The 17,345-nt window shown below is 37.1% G+C and overlaps 1 protein-coding gene across 1 annotated transcript; it reads right to left on the bottom strand.

Annotated features, from left to right (window-relative positions):
• Nucleotides 1-3,735: 3,735 nt before the first annotated feature.
• On the bottom strand, nt 3,736-12,935 carry LOC135213633 (uncharacterized). The gene is made up of 4 exons (XM_064247664.1): nt 11,595-12,935; nt 6,983-7,227; nt 6,205-6,332; nt 3,736-5,118 (listed from the first exon to the last, which is right to left on the bottom strand). The coding sequence occupies exons 1-4, from the start codon at nt 11,665-11,667 to the stop codon at nt 4,980-4,982; spliced, it is 585 nt and encodes a 194-aa protein (XP_064103734.1). The 5' UTR covers nt 11,668-12,935; the 3' UTR covers nt 3,736-4,979.
• Nucleotides 12,936-17,345: the final 4,410 nt, after the last annotated feature.

Below are 17,345 nucleotides of genomic sequence, written 5' to 3'. Positions count from 1 at the left end.
TACTTAAGTAACGGATTATGAAGAAACTTTCTCTTATTTAATGATCTATTAACTTTCTCTCTAAATAACGGACTATAAGGAACCTTACCTCTTTTTTATCAAGAGCTATCGGCTTCCCTGTCTCACTCAAAAATAATATCAACATCATCTTCCCTTCTCCCTTTCGTTCTCCTGGATATCTCTTTCTCTCGGGAATAATTTTTATCAACATCATCTCTCACCCTCCCCTTAATGTTTTACTATTAACAAATCATCTCTCTCTCTCTCTCTCTTTCGTGAATAGTTTTGTATAAAAAAAAATCCTCTATTAAATCATTTTTACCTACAAATTGCTCCTGTATCTTTCCTTAACCTTTTATTATGAACACATCCTGCGTCTCTCCTGAATGATTTATATCAATTAATCATCCCTTTTCTTTTCTGTCAAGAAGAGTTTATTATCAACAATATCCTCTTGCTTAATTTATTATCAACAGATCATCTCACTCTGTCTCTCTCCCGAAATAAAATAAAATATCTCTCCTTAATCTCTCACTTTCATGGATTATTATCAACAATATCCGCTCTCTCTCACTTTGATAATTTATTATCAATAAAACATCTCTTCCTCCCCTGAATAATTTTTATCAAGTCACCTCCCTCTCTGGAAGGGTATATTAAAACCAAGTAATCTTTTTTTTTCTTAACCCTTCTCTCTTGCTCCTGACTAATTTATTGTCAACAAATCCTTTCTCTCAAACTCTCACGAAGAGGTTATCCAATATATAGTCCCTTTTTTCAGACCCATCTCTCTCCCTCTTGACTAATTTATTACAGTAAGTATCTCTCTGCTTTCGATAGTTTCTTGTCGACTTTTATCCTCTCTCTCTCTGTTTTAGATAGTTTGTTGTCGACTGTTGCTATCCTCCTCTCTCTCTCTCCTCTCTCTCTCTCTCTCTCTCTCTCTCTCTCTCTCTCTCTCTCTCTCTATGGTAGCTACTCTTAAAATCAGCTGCACCTGGGAACATGGAAACCAGGTAAATAATAAAAATCGGTCACTCAGTTTATATTTTATTGTAAAATTACTAAAGAAAAAAAATACTAAACTAAATGTTCAGTTCTCAGGAGGAATAATTCCATTCCTTTTTATTTCTGCGCAAAATCTCACAAGGTGGAAATATAGTTTTGCTGCTGAGACACCAAAAATTTTTTCATGAACTTTTCCACTTTTTCTTTCACTCAGGTACATTCCAAAATAATGGCTGGCCTATTCCTTTGTTGAGTACTGTATATATATAATACGTGTGAGTATGTATAAGTGTTTGCAGTTTGGAAATTTCTCTAGTAACAATGGTAGTAATGATTTCACAGATTGCATTTCATTATTTAAACCAGAATATTTATCTAATGAATGTTGAAAAAAGTAATCTCAGTGGATGTAACATGCCAAATTCGCAAGACAACATAGAAAATAAAATTATCAAAATGCAAGACTTAAAAGGCACGAGAAAGTCAGATGAATGAATACCTGGTCAGGTATATTTCCTATGAGAGGAAGATCCAGAAAACTCTTGGAATAACTTTCTCTCCTTATGAAATATTTGGCATTTTCCGAATACTTCCTAAGAATTACAGAAATTAAAAAACAAATTTCTGGACTGTATGCATGGATGTAAATTCTAAGAAGTTTTCAATAAAAAAAAAGTGGACGCCTCTCCACAAATAGCAAAAATAAACGCGAGCTTACAATAGGCATTCCAAAGTAGGTGAATTCAATTAAAAAAAATTAAAACTGCAGTTCGGAGTAACGGAGTATATTATACTAATAGACTGATTTACAATGTACTTTCTTACGACTTCATTGTGAACTATACTACTAAAAAATACAAATCTAAGTGAAAGGCTTCTATTTACTCTCAATAAGAAATAATACTAGTCTCAATGAATAGGTAGCATTTTTTTAATGCAAAAGGCGATGGGAGGCAAGGGTGGGTTTTGGGGGGTGGCGGCCGTGAAGAAGCGATAAACTTTGGGGGAAAATATGGAGGGATAGAAATCGAAACCTTACCAGTAGTCACTGGGACATAGAATCCGGCAATTACCGATTTAAATGTGGGGAAAGATGGACCTGCTGGTGTTACTAAACAACCTGGCAGACTGCGGAGCTCTAGGCTTACCCCAGAGGTCAAGAGAACAATACATAAAGTGAAAGTCTGTGAAGAGGGCAAAGTTAGAGCTTTCGAAAAACAACAAAGATAAGTTTTTGAAAAGGCAAAGAAGAAAGTACTTGAAGAGGCGATGAAGCGAAAGTATCCGAAGCGGCATCAAGAGTGTTTATGAAAAGGCAAAAAAGAGAGTTTTTGAAAATCAGCAAATTTTGATTACAGTAGATCAGAAAATTCCTGATTATTAATAAAGTAAATTGTCTTTTGGTCAACATCATTTTTAGTCTGCAATGCTGAGAATATAAAAAATTAAAACTGAATTGCAATGTTCACTAGAACACTATGATTTTGAAAGTTATGTATGTTTGTATGTATGTATATATATATATATATATATATATATATATATATATATATATATATATATATATATATATATATAATATATATATATATATATATATATATATATATATATATGTGTGTGTGTGTGTGTGTGCGTATGTACAAAAGCTTGTTACATTGTATATACAAGTTTAATTTTTGGACCACTGACTGACAGACACAAGCGATACGTGTCTCCTACAAAATTCCACATACAACAATAAACTGATTACATCACTGTTACGCTTAAATTATGACATAATAAAGTTCATCTAGAGTACAAAATAGTGAATTCATAGGTGGGATATCAACATTATTACAAACAGTTGTCAAAATCACAAAACCACTGCATAGGGAAATTCAGATTTTGTACAAGAAATTTGGTAAATAGGTACTAAAGAAACAAATAAGTTTGTTTGTCGAATTAACAAAAACAGTTCGGTTACCATATATGCTGAACACTGTTTTTTTTCTTCGGGAATCATTTTCTTAATTAGAAGTTTACTGGAGAAATTTCAGTTTGTGGCAAATGAAATTTCTCCTTAGATGCTATGCCTAAGCTTACCCATTGCCATACGGCAATAAGGAACTTTTATTTCCTCTTTCCTAATTATTGAGCATATTATTATAAAAGATCCAGCGATGATCATATTTCGTCCTTCCAAGCGCATTCACTTCCAATTACAGGGCGCTTAGGAGTTACAACTTTCACATTTTTCTTCCCAGTTAAATACATCTCGTTAATGGGCATTAACACATTTTTCCGCTCAATTGCAAGTATCACATTTTCTTGTCAATTGCAGGTATCTCGCAAGCAGAAGAGATCCCGTTTTATTTATTTTGCATGGTCTTTTACGCTATGTTCAAGATACAACAGATATAGTGAATAAATAAACGAAAGCATAAAGTACATAAGTTGCACATTGTTTCATTACATACATGGATAAATGGACATACAGTTACATGTTGAGGACACCTGGGATTTTTGTTTATAAATGAATCAACTATTGACCAGTCTACAAAGAGACCTGAAATTATAATATACAATATATATTATAGTTATATATATATATCTATATATATATATATATATAGATCATATATATAGATATATATATATAGATATATATTATTATATATATATTATATTATATATATACACATATATATATATATATATATATATATATATATATACATATATACACATATATATACATACCCTATATATAAATATATAAACTAATTACTGATGTTTTTATTACTCACCTGGTCAAAAGTTCACTGCATTTAAAAATTGTTTTTGGAGGGAATGTAAGATAACTTTTGATATGTGAAGTGGTGCTGATTACAATGTACCATTTAGGGGCACTATTGCCGGCGATGAAGGGACTCTGTAAACCCCTTTTGGCCGCAGCTGCCTAGCTTTCTGATTTTTGCTTATCATTCGTTCCTTTTGGTCTTTTTGCATTTAACCGTCTTCTCTAGCTTTGGCTTGCCCTAGTTTTCAATTTATATTCAACCATAAATTGTATTGGCCGATACAATAAAGAACGATAACAACAATTCTGCCCAAAGCATAGAAACAAATAAACAAAAGGAAAGACACTACAAAAAATAAAAACCGATCTTATTCATGCGCGCACACCTATTACTCATCTCCAACGCATGAGAAAATTGAGCCTTTACTCATGTCCTCCTTGTGTGGAAGGGTTTAGTACCAACAGCACACACACATGTAATGTTTTTCGAAAAATTTGGATTCTGCTTTTTTTTTTTTAATTTGTTTGCAGAAAGCAAGCACGTCACTACCGGCAAACAATGGAGTCTGGGTTTAGGAAGTTGTTCATTCATAAATTTATTTGCTCTACAACTGAACCTTCTGGAATTCATGTAATAAGACTCCCCGAATTCGGCATGAGAAATCATCAGTGGAGGCCTTTTTTCATTCACTTGTGTCTTAGTCCTTATAAATGAGATCAAAATTTATCCCTCTGGAGAAGGAGTCATATTTACGGGTAAACAAGGGCGGGGAGGGGTGGGGGGCGACGAGGAAGGGGTCTCGTAACTTCAGAACAATTATCACCAAAGTTTTGTCCAGATGAAGCTGCTGTGAAGTCCTTATCTTCTGGATTGTTAACTGTTAATCAGCTGGAGGTCCACAATTAGGTAACGCTTCAGAGTAGAGTTATTGGACGGAATTACGGGAAGTTGATGTCATCTGGTTTTATATCTTCCCCCTGTTCAGTGCTACGGACGTGAAATGACTGACAACAGAAACCATTATCACTTGACTTGACAACACTTACCAATCGGTCAAATGATAACGAAGCTATTTGGTCATTTTAGGGCTTATGTGGAGAGGTCAACAATGACGATGAAAAGACTTGTTCTGTGTTGGACATACGGGTTACAAGATACCTCCTTTCCGTGTCTGGAGGTAATACAACATTACAGCTCATCCTTGGGTGGTGTAAGACGAGCTGGAGTTAGCGTCACGACGCTGGAGGCCGACGCGGCTGCATACTCGGTTTTAGAGTCTTGTTTCGACCCAGGGTCAGGGTCAACCAAGGTGATCTTCGACTTGATCCTGGAAAGAGTCAAAACAAATTGTCATGCTTACATGATGTAAGACTAGGTTCTAAGAGTTCTATTTTTATCAATCGTTTTGTTGTCTGCTTTACTCTCAATCAAAAGCACTACGTGTTTTAAACTAGTAGATATGGGGAGGGTAGACTTCTCATTCAGAAATCTTGAATAACAACTAACATAGAAGCTAGGTTATTAAGTCTCTATCTCTCTCTCTCTCTTACTCCAAGTTTGGCATCCACTCGTTATACACACAAACGCATGGGCCTTTCTTTTGTATACGAATTGCTACACAGACACACTGCCATCTTTTGGCAACAAAGTAAAACGAAAGATTTTTTTGCTGTAAAGCTTTGGTATTTAAGGAACTGAAACACTGTTCGAAGTACGATATTTCCCAACTTCTGCAGGTTGTGTTATATATTATATATATCATCTATATATATATATATATATATATATATATATATATATATATATATATATATATATATATATACGTGCAAATATATATATATATACATATATATATATATATATATATATATATATATATATATATATATATATAATTATTTGTTTCTTCCTAGTATTATGGGTCGCTTATTTAGGTGTTAAACTAAGTTTTCAACAGTTTGCTAGATAATGCCCTTTTGCACCCACTAAATTCCACCAATTGTCAAGTACTTATTCTCTAACCAGCTTTAAACCTAAATAAGAGTTATCAGGGCATACCTAAAGTGTTTCTTCTCAACTGTAAATCCTACCTTGACCCCTTTGTTGGTATGATGAGCATATTTCCTCATATGGAAAAGGTTGTTTGCTTGTATGGTGTTTTTACGTTGCAAGGAACCAACGGCTTTACATGACTTCCGAACCACGTCGAGAGTGAACTTCTATTACCAGAAATACACATCTCTAACCCCTCAGTGGAATGCCCCAGAATCAACTCGCGGCCACCAAGGTGGCATGCCAATACCATACTGATCACGCCACTGAGGCGCTCTGAAAAAGGTTATATCGACCAATGACCAAAGCTCATGCAACATTACTGGACGATATAAACCAGCGTATCAGTACTACTCACCCTGGCATGGTGGCGTTGACAATGACACTGTCGTGACAGCGAAGTGCAAAGGCAAGGTCACCTGGGAAGATGAGGTCATCGTCGTGCTGGACCACTACCGTGTTCACGTATGCACCAAGGTCATCGTCCTGAGGAGAGAGAGAGATAAGCAACAAATACTTTATGATTTCATAATCTGTTGTTTGCTACTATACACACACAGATGAATGAAGATATCAGTTATAAATACACTTTTATATGTTATTTTCGAAAGTACATGCATTTATAACTGTAAAACAAAGCACTTGACTTGCATTCCCAAGGACAGTGGTGAATTTTGATACTGAAGTGACCCTTAATCAGATCCATTTTCTTTGAATCGATGTATCATTAAAGACTCCTTAAAACTTCTGTTATTTGGGTTTCTAAATCTTTATGACTCTTCGTCTCAAAAGACGTCTTATATTCCAGTGACCTTCTTTTTCCAAGACTCCTTTCCTTTCCTTATAGCCCAATAACCGTCATTCTTAAAGATCCCTCTCCCTTAGGATATTGTAATGAACCCTAATGCTTCATGGCTTCCCGATCCTGACATCCTAAAGTGACATTTCCTTTGGATATCCTAATGACCTTTATACTACATCTACGACTTCCTATCCTGAGATCACGACATCAGAATGGCAATCGGTTTCAGTGGCCCATGAGCCAAGACCTCAGAAACTCTCTGGGCCTAGATCCTCATACCACGATGACCCTCAGCTCTGAGCTTCATGACCTCACACTTGGAACTCTTACTTACGTATTTTGTTGAGCAATCCTTGACGTGGAACTTGAGGGCAAACTCCTTCCCACCAGTGGCGTCCAGATAACAAGGTCCTTTGCGTGTATGAAAACTACCCCTGGTGTAGATGACGCCCTCAAACTCTTCTTCCATATTGATGATGAAGGCCATATGTTCGTCTTCACAGTCCAGGACGACCCTAGAATACCCGCCGTCACTGACTCCTATGCTGATGCCATTGGTGATGTCTTGTGCCCAGTCTCCTAGACAGAGTATTGAAAATTGTTAATAGGTTTTGGATGGCTGGAAGTGAGAGCAGTAAGATTACCGACTAGCGCCCTACCTGCGTTCATTGCCCCGTACCATTTTTTTTGCTCTTTTTATTTATCTTTCTCCCTATAAGAGTACCCTCTTCTTTCCATACTGATGCCCTTTAGATTTATTTTTATGAATGTTTACTTATTTTGAACCACAATACTATAAATAATAAGTTCCCAAAAAGTAAAAAGTTATTTTCATATCAATGAGACATTTTAAGACGTGTTTGAGTTCGAATCCTGCCTCTGAGAGTTATGCTTCTTCCCTTATTTCGCACTTGGAAATAGCCTTGTAATGGTGATGAACGTCTCGCAAAATAAATAAATAAATAAATAAATAAAATAAAAACATTGGTAGGAAGACGGGAAGCTACGCGGTGATTGTGGATGATATATATATATATATTATATATATATATATATATATATATATATATATATATATATATAAAATTAATGGTAACCAGTAGTTTCCTAAAAGACATCACAGGACGGCGGTTAATTTTTTCTTTTTATTGGTCATATTGAGAAAACCATCTCTGTGAATAAATAATGCTATTTTGAAAAAATGATCTATTCTTAGTGGCCTAAATTATTTATGAAAGAAATACGTTAAAAATAATGATACAAAAACTTTGCTGGTGACGAAACTGCGGTTAATTTTTTTTCACTACATTGCTCGTACTGTATTGAGAAATAATTATAGTATTAATAATTGTAATTAATATTTCATTTCATCATCATGATATCTCGAGGAATTTATAATAATTATAGTAGCATCTGCCTTTAGAAACACCATAACAAAAGAAATCTGCGTGTGAAAATAAATCATAATAGAGTAATTCCTCATCCTGACAGGCATTTTCTTTCACAAACAGAATACGCGAAACCACAAGAGCACGTAGAAGTTCGCTTCGATTACGCGAAAGTAAAAGTGAACGACAGAAGCGAAGGAGAGGAGAGGAGAGGAGAGGAGTGCAAGACAGGGAAAGTGACAGCGATAGACAGATGTCTGGGACCATTCTCCTTCCTTCCCCTTCCCTGGGGTTCTTCATACGTTTCTGCTACAATCTTGGTAAGTTTGCCCTTGTCTGTCTTTTAAATCATGCAGAGGGAAAGAGAGGGAGTGAATAAAGCCCATATTAACCTTTGATATTTGTATATTGTTGAGCGAATGATTCTAATTAGGGGTTGTAATAATGGTTGCGAGAGTAAAAGAGAAATCGGTAATAGAAACCAAAATGACCAGAACTGGTTTCCACGATTATTAGTCAACGTATTGATAAGAATCACGTTCAGTATTATGTAGTATAAAAAGACGCTTAAAAATTATGTAGGTATTACCAGTACATCCCCATTATTATTATTATTATTATCCGCTATGAGGATTTATAGTTGCAGTGATTGTTTAACTGAAATGGGCAACCGAGCCCATGTCTAGCTACGCCGCTGTAAAAAAAGCAAAACTACAGACGGTAGCAAACATTCCTGTATTCGAGAAGCTAATTCATCCGCGGCAAGTGAAACTACAGCTTTTTACACCCTCAAATTAAAAAAAGGTAAATTTCAAATTAAAAAGGGTCGATTTCAAATTTTAGAAAAAGTCAATTTCAAATTTAAAAAGATCAGCTTAAATTAAAAAAGGCGAAAATCAAAACTAAAAAGATGTACTTCAAGTTAAAATAAATTAAAATTAAAATAAATGTACCTCAGTACAAAGTTTTTAAATTGTTTTACATGCTTTTTTGTTTTTTGCACATGTAAAAAAAATTGGAAACTTTTGTATTGAGGTACATTTATTTTGATTTGAAATTTATTTGTTTTAATTTGAAGTTCATCTTTTTTATTTGATTTTCACCTTTTTTAATTTGATTTTTATCTTTTTTAATTTGATTTTTATCTTTTTTAGTTTGAAATTGACCTTTTTGAATTTGTAATTTACCTATTAATTTGAAATTGACTTTTTAAAATTTGAAATTGGCCTTTTTAAATTTGTAATTGACTTTTTTTAATTTGAGGGTAAAAAGCTGTAGAATGCATCCAAAGAATGCATACTTCAGCTACCGTCTCCCTCCCCCTCAAACAACAGTGGGAAGCAAAAAGCTGCCTAGATCAGCATAATTTCAGAATTTATAAGCAGCATCAGTCATTAACTCTTCTTTGAAGTAATACCTCACCTCCCTACAGCATACCATCAACATTAGGGTCCATGAAACTCGACTAAGTTGGCGCAAAACAGTTGCGTCGAGGGGCATGGCAAGCGCAAAGGATCTCGAAGGATGAAAGGAGCCTCGGAAGACGCTTGGAATTAGGAAAGACGTAAGAAGTTTGTAAAGATAATAGGAGCATGAAAAGATACGCGAAATCTGGAGGGATACAAGGAGCCTGGGAATATGTTTGGAATCAGGAAAGATGTAAAGAGTCTGGAAAGATCCTAAAAGCCTGGGAAAATAAGTGGAACCTTAAATAAAAACGCAAGGAATCTGGAAGGATGCAAGGAGCCTCGGAAGACGCTTGGAATCAGGAAAGATGTAGGGAGCGTTTAAAGATGCTCGGGGTCTGAAAAGATATGCGGAATTTGGAAGGTTTCAAGGAGAAAGGGTATATGCATTTGTATCAGGAAAGCTGAAAAGAGTCTGGAGAGATCCTAGCAGCCTAGGAATTAAAGTGGAATCTAGAAATGTGCAAGGAATCGGGAAGGATGCAAGGAGCCTTGGAAAATACTTGGAATAGGAAAGATGTAGGGAATGTGGAAAAATGCTAGGAGCCTGGGAAGAAACACGGGATTTGGAGTCATGTATTGGAATATGCAAGGAGTCTGGAAATATGGAAATATTTAGGAGAGGTGTATGAAACGTGAAAAGTTTCATACACGAGGAGAGATAAAAAGGGAATTCAACACAATTGCATCGTCGCTGGGTTTCCTCAGCCACGGCGATAATGTCTCTTCATGGAATAACCTACTCACTCAGTCAGTTGATTTTTTAGCCTAATCTCGACCTCTCACGATAGACTCCCAAGATCCATTGCATGTTTATATGCACTGACTTTTGAGCCTACGTACTGTCCCACGCCTGCAGAAACGGAAATTTCGTATGAATTTTGCCTCGGGATGGCAAAATTCGGGAAATGGGAGAGGCGTTGCAAAGGTCTCCATGAAAGGGTTCTACGATTAACCCGATACTCTTTCTAAGATAAAGAGAATAAGAAGGAAAAGAAACTAAAGTTTTAACCCCAGAAGGAGCAATAGAGATTCAGACTCTGAGGGAAGGAAGGTTTATAACAGTATGGGAAAATATGCTTAAATGCTTAGCAAAATTACTAAAATTCATGGCTAAAATATATTATATATATATATATATATATCTATATATATATAGATATATATATATATAGATATATTATTATATTATAATAATATATATATACCTAAAATCAACAAATATATGAATAAATAAATAAATAAATAAATACGGCTTAACCAAAACGGCAAATTTCTTGCTTATATATACTGTAAATACATATTAGTAGTAGTACTTCTTATTAATCATCAATGGTAGCCTTATATAGATAACAGGGACCCTCAAGAAACTAATTTCTAAATTACTAGGAAAAGTGGGAAGAAACAGAAACCTTGGAAACATCACTAAGAACTCGCGTTAAGTGTCGCCGTCAGTTTTGTTAATAAAAGCACGTTCTCTGCACTGATTTACCGTTTGCATGCTTTTTCGAAAGATGACTCATGGAGATATAAGCAACCTTATTTTCCATCCCGAACATTGTTATACTTTTACTAACTTAATTTTTGAGCAATGTTTCTCTCTGCCTTTGATGTTTTTCATCTAATCCTTCCAGTCTTATCTCACATAAGCCTATTTAACTGAAGCAGTTTTAACTTTTTTTTATATGCCCCTTTGTTTCCAAGGGTCTGTGCTCCCTCATGTCTACGGCTTTACTCAGCTGGACAAATAACATGACTCGCGCAAGTCTACATATTCACATTTTAGTAAGAACCTAATTCATTATAAATAAATGTTTTCGGCTGAATTTTAATTTTGACTGATGTTATACATATATACATAAAACATGCACACATACATATATATAGTATATATAATCTTACACATGCAATTACATGCTAAATCATTCTAAAGATGATTACGTAATCAGCTCACATCATATCCTGCGCAATTGCCCCTCACTTAAAAACCAAGTAAAATAAGAGCAAAAGTCGATTACGCTAGAGGCCAACAATCGGTAACAAAACGAACACTACACGACGGAAGAAAAAGAAGCTCAGACAAGAAACTCACCAGCCGAGACAGAAACGACGAATATTGCGATGAGGACAGTTTTGATTCGCCAGGCCTCAACTTCGCCGCACATTGTGAAGGGCACCTGAAGGTTTCTTGAACACTTTTTCTTCTTCTTCTTCTTTCGCTTTCTTTCGTTGCTTCAGCTTCTTACTTGCAAGTCTGCGATTTTCACTTTTTCACTCATTTCACGTTTCTTCTTTCTGTGCCTTATTCGGCTTCTTTCCGCATGCTTTAGTTCTAGTTGCTTTCAGTTACTTTCGGGCTTTCCACTTACTTGATGTATCTAGTAAGCAAAATGCTCAAACGCTTGCTTTTGATTTTACTTGCTAGACAGAAACTCCCACTCACGGTTCAGTCGAAAGATGTGCATCAACAGAATCCACAAAATCCGGTTGCTTGGTTGTCAAGACGTTTGCATGGAAGGGAGATGGATTATTGGTTCTCCTATAAAACTGTCATTTTGAGAGCTCTTTCATGCTGAAGGGTTTTAGGCAGGTTTGCGTACTGTGTGTAAGTTAGGGTCTTCTTATACTTGGATATCTTTGGGCTTGACTCAATCTGAAGACTGTGACTGCTTGTTCTGTAGTTGGCATTGGATTTTTGTTCCTTACGGGGTTAAATACATTTTTCACTCGGTCTGGGAACTTGATGAATCCAAACAGACGACAGGTATGATAATGGTAATGATGATAGTGAGGGGAAGAGGAAGCGATGATATGCGATTATGAATCAAACGAGATTGGTATGAATTTGTCGACGCCCGAGCAAGAGGAAGAGGCGAGAAGGAGCTGCGAAAGTTTGAGGGAAAAGAAACAGATATTGATAAAAGGAAATGAAATTTTGACTTCGGCGTTGACTTTGGGAATGAACTTTCTGAACTATTTCTGGAAGAGAGAAGACTCCGTTACTACGTTCCCTCGAGGAGAATGGTAATAACTATCGTCGTCCCCGTTGCGTCGAGGTTCTGCATGGCGATGGCTTGGTGGAGAAGGAGGAGCAGGAATAGTTAGGAGGGGCTGCTGCAGGAGGAAGGAGAAGCGAAGGGGAGATCGTAGGGGCTGATGGTGCTTGATATGCTGCAACTCTCCAGCTACCCGGAGAAAGCAATCCTATTTTTTCTGCTTTTCTTTTCAGTGCCGTATCACGACTACCTCTCTTAATTTACTCCAGTAGATCGCGATGAGGGGTTCTTCTTTTATTTCAAGGGCGAAGAACAGCGTTCGTACGTTTATCACCAGGTAAGGAACAGAAAACTGAGAGCGCTCGTCTGAAGAGTTATAGGCCAAAAATACTCCACCTCGCACTGTCGGCAGCCGCAGCCAGACTGGCTCTACCGGGGACACGCGAGCTGTTTTCTCTCCCTATCTCTGAGAGCCGGCAGTGGGCGGTCTGGTGGGTGGTGAGCCATCTACTGGGTGGTGGGATACCTGTCAGAGAGAGAGAGAGAGAGAGAGAGAGATCCTGCTCCCTAGTGAGAGTGTAATTGTGATCAAAACTTCACAACTGTTAGCTGACATGATTTCCGGGATTGGCGAAGAGGAGTCTGCCTGACTCAATGTTGAATTTGCCGGTAACACCTGTTGGGGAGCCTTTCATTTACCTTGTATTTCTGCGAGAGCAACATACCACTTGGAAGCTGGAGAGCCAAGATATCGAATACGTATTTCGGACATCTGGAAAGTGGAAAATCTGAAGGCTAACCTTAGAGCAGATCAGGTTCACCCATTCACTCCAGGATGATAATGAAATTCATGACGATTTGTTTTTACGTGTTTAATGGAGTATACGGATTCTCTCTCTCTCTCTCTCTCTCTCTCTCTCTCTCTCTCTCTCTCTCTCTCTCTCTCTCTCAACAATTCCGGTGGTATACCTTCAAAGTTTAGTGACCTGTGGTATATGTCTAGAATTTGCTCTTTTTGTATGTCCGCCTATTACCTTTGCTAGTGTATCCATACGTTTGCCCTTCCTTTTCCTCTGTACGTCTGTTTGCCTGCCCCTAGTCTACGTTTTCTCGGACAGGTGCCGAAAAAGTCTCCACTATTTCCAAGCGGTCATGTAACTTCGGCTGCGCTCGCCAATGGCCGATGTTGACGTTAGCAGCTGCTCCCATTGTAAGCGGTGGTTATACCGAGTTTCTGCAACGTTGTTGTAAATGCAGATATCCTTCATGACTCTCCTCTTAACAAAATAAATACTATTGGATGGATTACATGCTCACAAACACAAACATAGACAGAGTTACAGACTTGCATGAGCGCATTGCAGTCTCCCTACTTCCCCAAAGCCTTGACAATTCATCCCTTCTCCCACTCCACAATCCCCACCTCCCGTAGTCTTACCTTTGAATCCTTAGTGGTTTCTCTCTCTCTCTCTCTCTCCCCACTCCATTACCCCTCCCAACCTCCCAGACATCATAGTCACTCGGTCACTAACACAGCCACCAACCGTCGCAGGATCACGCACAAATTGAGCGATTCTACGCAACTAGTATACATATATACTCAGACTAGAGCTGACGGAAAGCTTCTTCATCCTTTTTTTTTTCGTTTCGCATTCACTGCCTTCATTTCTAAGACTTTAATGAGTGAAGATAACTTCCTACAATGCCGAGAGGCGTTAAAATGAACTGCCAACTAAGTACGTTGTTTGACAGCCTTACTGAACAGACATGATCAAGTTAGTGCTAGCATTATTTTCTCGCAGAAAAATAAAGGTGAAATAAGCACAGGGAGGCGGTGGAAAGACATCTCTCTCTCTCTCTCTCTCTCTCTCTCTCTCTCTCTCTCTCTCTCTCTCTCTCTCTCTCTCTCTTGGCTTCCAGGTTTCGCTGTGACCAATTTTCGCATGCACCAGGTTGATAATGATAAGGCAGGGATTTTAACCTTATGTTTTATTCGGGCTCAGAACCGACACGATTGACTTGTTAAGATCATACGGAATTCCCATGATCAACGCATTTACATGTGTATCTACGTCCTAAAAGACAACAATATAAGCAATGACAACAACCTCGTTTAGTTTGCCATACTTTTTTTCAGGCATCATTTTGTAGAAGTCTTCTTGGTTGTGGTACCTTGTTGAGCTCAGGCTGGCTTTATGATAAAATGGCTCCCTGTCATGCCAAAGGGAATAAAAGGCCTGGAAAATTTCAGTTAATTCTAAATTGCACTTTAATGTGTATGTATTTTAATAAGAGATATTGCTAGTCACTGAATATAATTTCTCATGCAGCAAGTTAGAATGAAATACCCATCGGTTGAAAAGAAAAGGATCATAAAGGAAAAATAATTTGTGGAGATAATATTCATGATTGAGAACGTTCCGATATATAGCTGCTAATAAAAGAAAGAAAGAGAAACATAAGAGAGAGGTGAATAGCCCAATTTGCCTCTCCTCTCCCAGCACACGACTACTCAAACACCAAGTTAAATGACCTCAATACCTGGTTGCTCGACGACTACGTCTCTCGTTGGGGGATAGGGGTTTAGGGTGGGGGTTCAGCGGAATGGGTGGGGCCGTAGGGGTTGAAGGAGGCGGGACGTGTACTGCTTATGGTGGAGAAAGATAGAATATTACAGCAGCTATAACACATGTTGGGAGACAGAATATAACGACTAGTAATAAGTTACAGTTGGATAATGATGACCAATAGATAAACTGAATACCTTTGTTTGAAGGTTCGTTAGAATTAAGACACAAAGGGAATGCAGACTACCACGTCTGGCAATGCCAGGTGCGGGGAATTAACATTAGTCTCTGAGCCCAAAGTGGGTGACTCCATCGGGAGTAAGAGCGTATATATATATATATATATATATATTATAGATATATATATATATATATATATATATATATATATGTATATACACGTAAATATATATATATTTACGTGTGGGGGTCGTTTTGGATGAGGTAATATTATTAAAAATCATATAAATTGCTGTAAGGACCGCCACGACTCAATCACGTAAGCTTAATGGAGTAAGAATGAAGTGCTTTTGGCTTACCTTGCGTTAGAAAACTGTTTAATTAGTTAAGGTCGCCAGGAAACCAGACATTTAGATTTAAATTGAGTTTATTTACACAAAATTATACAGCCTCAAGACAAACTGGACGGCAGATAAGCCCGTGGAGAGGGCACAAAATACTGTGTTGGATTATTCTATCATTTACAATGGCAATTCGCTAACGGGCTGCCGCTTAACAAGGAGAGATGGGCCGAATTCACGATCTATGCAAGGCTGGTTGCCAATTATTGGTGATATATCTTCTATGGCAAGGAGACAGGAATGGCCGGAATTCAGGGCAGCCGGAATCTGGAATGGGATTCCAGGTTACAATCAAACATGAAACAGACTTCTCGCACAAAATTCATGACTAATGCACTATGGAGGAAATTTATCCTTAAATCAAACACAATGCTGGTTATATGGGGAGAAATCTAATGCTTAAGTTGAATAGCTCAATTAATAACTTTGAACAAGTCACAAGGGAAACACGTGATGCTAGGCTAGGCATGGGACAAAGGCGTTCGTAGAGAGAAAAGGGAAATTTGAATAATGAAAATAGCGAGAGTTTTTTTCGTCTTGGACAGATAGGGGCTGGTTGAATTTACAACTTCCAGACGTACCTTAGTCTGCGTGTGAGTATAGTGTGACATAGGATGCCGTCTCCATCCAGGATGGAGTTTGAAAAAGAAAAATGTGCCTTGGTCAACTTACAAAAGGGCAAAGTTACAAGGACTGAAGGGATAAAGCTACCAGATGGGAACATCAAACACATAGATGACACAGGATACAAATCCTATAGTCTGTCCAGAATGTCATGAAACATATGGTAGGTTTCCGACGTTGCCGCTTTGCGCCAATTTCATTCATTAAATCTCACTTAAGGCGAAAAAACAGTGTAGATTTGGCATACACTTTGCCACATCTCTCTCTGTCTCAGGTCAGGAAGGGTAAGTAGCTTATCACTTTGGTTCTGATACCCAAGCGTGACGGTTTAAGATGGTAGGCTCCCCACGGCAGCAATTAAGTGCTCAGACACGAGAAGTCATATTCAATGTCCACGAGTACTACAAAAGGGAGAAAGTTTTTTTTTTTTTACTAAAACAGTGGCTTATTTTAAAGAAAATGTCTACTAATTTTATCGTTTCATTATCCTAACATTCAAGAAATTGTTTTAATGGAGAAAAATATTATTTTATGAAATATTTGATTTTGGCACATTCATCAATTCTACAACAAATATGGTAAGAGAGAGAGAGAGAGAGAGAGAGAGAGAGAGAGAGAGAATGACGATGCCAGGCTACAGATATCTTCAAGAACCTGACAACACATTTGATAATGTTCAAATATAAACTGATTCAATCAGAATTCAAATTCTATAAAGAATACAAGTTAAAGCTTTATGAGTAATAAAGCTCGAAAACATTTAGTACATTAAGATTCCAGTATTGTACTGAACTAGATTGATCGTAGGGTACAGAACGTTAAATTTTTATTTTCATCTGAGATGGATCTCTTAAAAGTTGTAGAAAAAGTGGGATATGTATTAAAGGACTCGAACTCTTCCTAAAAAGTTTTTTTTACATGAATGTTTTTAAAATAAACAAAGCAATCAACTTTATGAGCTGTATTCGAAACACAAGGTCACCTTAATCCACAACAACCATTCAGCTTTTGTGTGACTGGAAAGATTCAGATTATGGGATTAAAAAGGAAATTTTAAGACCGTATTAAAGGACCC

This window comes from Macrobrachium nipponense, chromosome 43 (genome assembly GCF_015104395.2).
Source record: "Macrobrachium nipponense isolate FS-2020 chromosome 43, ASM1510439v2, whole genome shotgun sequence".
In the NCBI taxonomy this organism is placed as follows: domain Eukaryota; kingdom Metazoa; phylum Arthropoda; class Malacostraca; order Decapoda; family Palaemonidae; genus Macrobrachium; species Macrobrachium nipponense.
The sequence above is the reverse complement of the archived record's forward strand: the minus strand, read 5'-3'. Positions and strand labels throughout refer to the sequence as shown.